General features: G+C 41.7%; 1 protein-coding gene across 1 annotated transcript; it reads right to left on the bottom strand.

Moving 5' to 3' along the window:
• Nucleotides 1-400: 400 nt before the first annotated feature.
• On the bottom strand, nt 401-6,890 carry LOC118478330. The gene is made up of 2 exons (XM_035971764.1): nt 5,926-6,890; nt 401-1,751 (listed from the first exon to the last, which is right to left on the bottom strand). Exons 1-2 carry the CDS (start codon nt 6,664-6,666, stop codon nt 1,491-1,493), a joined length of 1,002 nt encoding a protein of 333 aa, XP_035827657.1. The 5' UTR covers nt 6,667-6,890; the 3' UTR covers nt 401-1,490.
• Nucleotides 6,891-7,624: the final 734 nt, after the last annotated feature.

The raw sequence follows: 7,624 nt of genomic DNA, 5'->3' as shown, positions 1-7,624 counted from the left end.
AACGGGCGTATTGTTTTTAGAACTTCATCAATTGAAAAGTAAACGTATTCATTCATATAAATATATTAAAGGTGTGTGCAGTGAACTATCATCATCATCATCATCATCATCATCATCATCATCATCATCATCATCATCATCATCATCATCATCATCATCATCATCATCATCATCATGCATCGCTATCACCATCACAATCATGTGGATGTGCTAGGAGACCTACATCACGAGGACTGCAAGTGCAACCCTTGTAACGATTAAGCACTCTCAGACATCTGGGCTCAGAATAATCGCATGTTTCTCGACACGGTGGAAAGAGGCGCTCGTCGATTTTCGGGCACTTGGAGTTATTGGCATCATAATAAAATGTGTTTATTTGCCTTGCTTTCATTTCAAAAATACAAATCTTCTCGCTTAGAAGTCGAAATATTTGCGAAAAAAAGAAGGCGGGGTCAGATGGTGTTGCAGGTAAAAGTCAACGAGAAAATGGCTGCAAAGTCTTATGATTTCCCAAGGTTGAGTGTCCTTAAAAACTGCAAACACACATTTTTTGTGGCTATGATCAACATTTTTCAAAAGAATCCACCTAAACATAATTATGATTTTAAATGGATGTAAAAGATGTTCATCCCAGAGGTTTAAAAATCGATTTAAAAAATTGCCCTAATGAAATATGTCGGCTTCTCCGACTGCATTATTTTGACGAGCACCTGATTTCACCACGATGCCACGCAAATATGACACACTGGTCGTAATATTATTATTATTATAGTTTCTGCCTTCTTCCTTGGTATAATTTTCTTTACTTTAACTATTGGATCAAGACTTCAGTTCTGTTTGTATCTTGTAGAACAATGAAAACAAACAAAAATAAAGACACTCATTTTGTTGAAATTAAGACTGCAGAGATGTACTGGTATCTAATGAATGACATATTATACATTAAGAGCGTTTCTCTAGACTTGGAAAGTAGGTTTTTTTTAAAGCATTTTCAATAACTGGAGTGTACGTGACGGAAAGAACAAGACCTCAAGCGGTCGGGTATCGAGTCCGTCTCGGGGACGCAGCCAAAACATCTCTCAAAGATGTCTACATATTATTATGACGATGCACATCTTAGTAAAATGGTTTATGATATTTTCTTAAAGAGTCTTCTTTAAAAAAGCAGTTGAACAATGAAAACACGGGGAGCAACGGGGAACATAGGGTGGGGTAGGCGAGTGGAGAGAATAAAAAAATTGAATTTCAAGGTAATTTTTGAAAGTATTTTAAATGAAAGTAAATCTAGCGTGTCTGCAGGGATTAAAAAAATGGGGAGTGTATAGTATTGATTACAATGATAATCAGAAATGGTCACAATCGTTGGACATAAAGGTTATTGCAGTGAGGTCTATTCAAAGTTTGGACTTGTTTTTTGTTTTGTTTTGTCTAAAATTTCAGGAATGCAGGGCTCATCTTGTAAACCACTGACGAAACGACAGCTGATGAAGTCAATCCTGTGCCCCTTCTGCTATTCCTGAGAGCGGTGTCCTATTGCAGCACATCTTCCCTTCAACAGATGGAGCTCCGTTATTTTGGCTGACTCTGTCCGAGCGGTCACTGCCCTTAGTCCTTCGCCTTAGACACCGAGGCAGCGTGGCAATGATAGCTCGTCTCAGATCCGCCTTTCTCAACGGGTACACGAGGAAATTCCAAACAGAATTTGAGATAGCGAATAGGTAAGCGATGGAGACAGTCTCGAAAGAATATGTCTGAAACGCAAAAAAAAAAGCAGACAAGGTCAGGTGACAATGATAAGATAGTGCAGATACTGGTAATGCTCGAATAAGACGGAATGTTAATTTTTCTTGTAGTAATAACAACAGAATATTTGCACATTGATGAGTTTAGTTTTTTTCCATTTAATTACTCTGTTTTTAATGGTGTAGGATAAGGAACAAAATTACTCTTGAAGTGGTGCCAGTGATGGTAGTTCTTTTGATGATTAAAAAGCAGAAGCTATCAGGAAATAATGGGGAGGGGCTCTAGTGGTCTGGATGGACGGTGTTTGCCTCTCAGTCAAAAGGTCCCGAGTTCGAAGCCTGATAACGAAGGAAATATCTTCTCGCCAGAGTTTTCTCAATTTTCTCAACTATCCTCTTTTCATCTTTGCTTTGAATCACATCCCTGGCTTGCTCTAGGCTCCTTTCTCCTTTACTCACACACCCTTGATCCTAAGGTAGGTAAGATCGAACAACTAGACTTCTCGAATGAGAGTGAGTAACTCTAAAGCCACGTGTGCAAGCTGTGCACGTTAAAGATTTCTTGGTGGTCCTAAAATGGATAAGAGAAGGCTTCGACAACCACCAGGGCAAAGTTAAAAATTTATTCCTACCAAGAATGAAAATACTCTAGTCATTGTAACAACTTACAGAGAACCACCGAAATCGAAAAGTGGTTGCCTGAATTCAAGGGTCCTAGGAAGTAAAACAAAAACGATCACATACGTCAAAATCAGTTGCACTGCAGGTTGAAGAACCAGCAATCGAATACCACTCAAAACCACAGAAATCTAGCTGGGGAACGCAAAGATGTCCATCAGGAAGAAATTCAGGCTGCAGACGTGCTAATGCTTTTTTTGGTATCGCCATTGAAATTTGGGGTAAGGACTATATTTTTGCTTTTAAGTCTTACTTTTGAAGCATGCTGCGAGACTATCGTGAACATGTAAATTAAAATTTATGCAAATGGTCTGTGTTTTCTCTCAATAGCGAATAGCGACGCAAGATATGATACTGAAGGTGTCAGGATCAGAACAATGGAGCAGTGAAGTGTTGATAGAGAATTTAAGAGGGGCAGTGGTTGCTACTGTTGCTTTATAAAATCATGAACCGTCTACTAGAAATGTTTTACTTAGAAATGAAGTTAACATATCATATTTGTGTCACAACAGTGACGAAGAACTGGAAAAAATTGTGGATGACTACAACAGCAGCATCAGGACATTAACTGTACCAGAAGATTGGGTGCACAGTTGTTTAAAGCCACTGCCAAAACCTGGGAAGAATCACAAAGAACTCAACGGATACCGCATTATCACCAAGCAAAACGTGTATGGAAAAGTGCTAGAAAAATGCATAGCAAGAATACTTATGAATGAGCTAGAGAACAATGGGAACCTACCTAAGGAGTTAGGGAGTTACAGACCCAGAAGGGAAACTTGGATCAACGCAGGGACCTTCGCGTACGATGTATATGAAGGCTTTCAGAGGGGAGAAAAGACCGGGGCAAGAGCATTGGATCTGGAAAATGCTTACAATCATGTAAATTATGAGAGGATAATGTGTGCTCTGCTAGATTGTGACGTGAATCTGTGGATTGTAGGGTGGATTGCAGGGGCAATGCTAGAAAGAAAAGTGGCTTTGCGATGTGGTAAATGGATTTCAAGCCCACATGTGATAAGACCAGGACTCCCACAGGGCTCACCCTTATCGCCCATACTGTTCAATGTCTACACTGCTTGTATTGCAACGCTGAACAGCTTTGGGCCAGGGAGAATACTAACATTTGCAGATGACATCTTGGCCTACAGGCAAGGACGGGATCGGCAGAAAATGACACATGAATTACAGCAAGAGGTTGAGAAAATCATGAAGTGGAGTGCTGAATCAACCGCAGTGATAAATCTTCAGAAGGCCGCAGCACTCTGGTGCTCTTTAAACTATCGAATAGTAAAGATAGATGTCCCAGAGCTGACGGTAAGTGGACAGAATATTCAAAGATGTAAAAAAAATGCGGTATCTGAGAGTGGTTTTTGATCGCTGTCAATCCTTCAAAGATCACATAGATGGTGTTGTGGAAAGGGCAAAGACGGGCTTGAATGCAGTGAAGGTCATGGCGGCTTCAGGAATGAAACAAAGGCTACTGCTTTTTATGTATCAGCAGCTTGTAGAGGCAGTAATCGATTACGGGTTCTGATTATTGACCTGGACAAAAACGGAAGTGGACAAGTTGGATCGAGTTCAAAATGAAGTCATGGGCATCATACTAGGCTGCACCAGGGATACGCCAATGATCTGTATGGGGCATTTATTGGGCCTAATGTCAGTGGAAAACAGACACACAGTGGCTCAGGTGAGGGCGTACATGAGGGTGGCGGCTGATAAGCAACACCCATTTTACGAAGCCATTGGAGCAATCAAGGGAAATCGCCTTAAACGAGGAGCTTCTTGGATGGCTGAGGCTGAAAACACGACCAAGGAGGTCTGCCCACTGGAAGATATAAAGCGGAGTGAAGAATGGATAAAGATGAATGAGAGACAGCAGGGACATTTTGGGGAACGTAGTGATAACACTGAACAGAGAATGTAGAGAGTGGCCGCGTGGGGCGACAGATGCTGAGATACGACAACTGATTGAAGAAAACTCAAGGCACGGAGATGTGGTTGTATACACGGATGGATCTGTTAAAACGAGGGAAAAAATCGGGATGAGTGGCAGATTGGTACAGGAACAGCAGAGGGCATACGGTATGACAACATCTAGCATGGGAATGGAGATAGAGGCAATCACTCAAGCTCTCAAATGGGTCACTACAACTCGACAAGCACATGTGATCTTTGTCACAGGCTCTCCGAGCACTCTGAGGAAGATTGAAAGTGGGAACCTTAGAGCTGAATGGACAGAGCTCCTGAAGAAGACCACACTGAAAAAGATCACGGGGACCTTCACCCCAGGTCATGCTTGAGTCAAGGGCAATGAGCGGGCTGATGAGCTCGCTGGGAAAGCAAAACCAGTAAGGCAGCTGTGCCCTGATAAACCTGAAATTGTACGTTCAGTCAAGGAAAAAAGAGAAAAAGAACAAGAAGAGACGGAATAATATCATCTTGAGCGACTTCGTGAGTTTGAAATTGGATGGGGTGCCTGCAGAAGTTCAAGACTTAGTAGGAGGAGCAGAAGGCTATGAAATCAACGATTGCTTGGAACCGTCAGCATCTACACACTTCGAGATGTGCCTCTTCAGGGGACGGAGCGCTTATGGGAATGCTCCTTGTGCAGTGATGTCGGTCCTTCACACAAGTAAACACAAGTAAACACAACATGGTGGAATCAGGTGCTCGTCAATTTTGGGGCATAAATGTAGTTATTGGTACGGTCTTAACGTCTCCTCGTTTATCTTGCTTTTGTTGAAAAAAGTATTCATTAATTTTTATTTTGAATACAAGTCAAGATATTGGCGATCGAAGGGGGTGAGGGAGGCCTGTTTAAGAGGTAAAATTAGCAAGAAAATGGTTGCCAAAGTTGGGTTATTTCCTGTGCTGAGTCCGTAGAAACTGAAAACTTACATCTTTTATGCTTCTTATCAATGTTTTTCAGTAAAAATACACTGCAAAATGTGTTCTTTAAAGAGCATGAAAGGTGTTGAGCCAAAAAATATAAATTCGATAAATTTCCCCGTCCAAATCTGTGGAAAAATGCGAGTTTCTTTATTTTGACGAGAGCCTGATTTCACCACGCTGCCTCACATTTGTTTTCGACGTCACCACCGTAGCCTTTCTTACCAGCATCTGCTATGGTGTAGTGGTTAGGCACTTCGCTGTCGAACATAAAAGACTGAGTCCAAGCTCGTGAGGGGAGAATTTTATCAAATACTGTCTGCCTGAAGGAAATATCGCTCTCTCTCTCTCTCCCTCTCTCCCTCACTCTCTCTTTCTATCTCTCTCTCTCTCTCTCTCTCTCTCTCTCTTTCTCTCTCTCACTCTCTCTCTTTCTCTCTCAGCCCTCCTTGGTCCTGACAGGCCCGCCTCTTAAATAAACTAAATTGTGCCGATATGGGGAAGTAGAAAAAGCACTAACGTAAACAGCAAAACAACACAAAAAAACCCACAAAAAAACAAAGAGCCAAATATTCCCCATCCCCCGACCTTTCCCCCTGAAAAGCCCTACCTTAATATTGAGTACATTTGACAAAAGCTTGAGTGTCATGGCAGGCGTCCAACACACGTAGCAAATGGCAAACATACACATCAATGTCTTGATAGTGCGCAAGTCACGGAGATGCTGGCACCTTCGGCGTCTCCTCTCGCCCGTGGTCCGCCATATTGAAAAGAATCTTCTTTTTAAAGTACTGACGACTGATACATTAGAATCGGTTCTGCTATTGGGCATTGCATTAAGCGTTGGAATGTCATTGATTATCAACTCGTTATTACTGTGTATTCTGAGTTGAGATGTATTCTTTTCGTGGTGTTCTGCGCAAGTGGTACTGTTTTTTAATACGTTACAGGGCTTTGAATGTACTCCTCCGGTGTGAAACTGTTCAACTGAGTCTTCTGGAGTGGCCATATCTTCTGTACCGATATGAAATCGAACTTTTTCTTTTGGCATGACGGTTTTTCGTTGTCTTCGTGGGACGGCCTCGACTTGTCTCCCCGATGTACATGAACTGCTGAGCTGCCCAATGTTGTTAGAATTATCGAGTTCTCTCTGGACAGAAGATTCTGGAATGATGCTGTGTCGACTCGAACACGATGTAAGGGGTGTTTGTACGTCATCAGACTCTGTGGTGAAGGAGAACGATTTTGACTTGCTAGTGTCTGCTCGCAAGTGACACTCTCCCAGGCGAGACTGAAGACGGCAAGCGTTGTCTTGGCAATCTTGAAGCCTGGAAATACGAAATTCAAACATGTGTAAATATATATAAAAAGGCAGAGGGTGGGGGGTAATGAACAGGTTTGGAAAAATTACTGAATAAATCAATAGCACCTCCCCCCCACCCCCTGATTATTTTAAATAAACCCAATCCCAGTATCCTCTTTTAAGTAAGAGTAGAGAAGAACGAGACATTTTTTCCTTGCTCAATTTTATGAGATTGACGCCCTCTGATCAGTTGAAAAAAAGTGCGTGTGATAGTGTCCAATAGTGTATTACGTGCATACTTAGTATGATAAGTAACTGTTACAGATAGAGATTCAATGATTATAGATGTAAGTCATTGATCTGAGAGCAATGATTTTTTATAAAATAATGGTGATGATGAGTGATGATGTGAGAGTGCGTTTAAGTAATGTTAGCGTTAGTCATATCTTCCTCTGCTCCAACGAGTCACTAGGGACGTGGACACCCTCTATTCCGTTCCCTACTGGAACCATCTTTAATTTCACCCTAAAGTTCCGAGATGGTGGGCACAGTCTCTTCTAAGGTGACGTTGTTAGTGTCAGTCTATTCTATCGGGCCAAGACAAGTGTCCAGACGAGCTAAGTACAAAGACAGTACATGGCAGGTATGATGCGATATTCGTCAGCTGGGTGTAAGTAGCAAGTTGACAAACAGATTATGAACTTTAAAAATGCAGCATTCTACTCCCTGATCTTTAATTTACTCCGAATATTCTTAGTAAACTTGCAGAGATTCTGACACAGGATCCTCAAACCCAAGTCAAGAGGGTGTAGTTTTCACATAATATTGTATCCCCTCGCCTCAGGGGGAGCGACCTTAAAACTCCCAAATCAAGTACCCAGTGTCTGAATCCCCACGGTCTCGTCAACTATTGATTTTCAATGCTAACGTTTGGAAGCAATTCCTACATTTAAAAAGTCAATTTTGTGAAGATTTTGGCTAGATGTGTTATTGATGGATAGAAACG

This window comes from Aplysia californica, unplaced genomic scaffold (genome assembly GCF_000002075.1).
Source record: "Aplysia californica isolate F4 #8 unplaced genomic scaffold, AplCal3.0 scaffold00500, whole genome shotgun sequence".
Lineage (NCBI taxonomy): Eukaryota > Metazoa > Mollusca > Gastropoda > Aplysiida > Aplysiidae > Aplysia > Aplysia californica.
The sequence above is the reverse complement of the archived record's forward strand: the minus strand, read 5'-3'. Positions and strand labels throughout refer to the sequence as shown.

What these genes read in the sequence shown, in the direction of transcription:
- LOC118478330 (XM_035971764.1), bottom strand. Translation starts at nt 6,666, where the DNA reads ATGTTTGAATTTCGTATTTCCAGGCTTCAAGATTGCCAAGACAACGCT. An exon ending in CAAATGTACTCAATATTAAG is followed by an intron (nt 1,752 to 5,925) that starts GTAGGGCTTTTC and finishes TTTGCGTTTCAG; the next exon opens with ACATATTCTTTCGAGACTGT.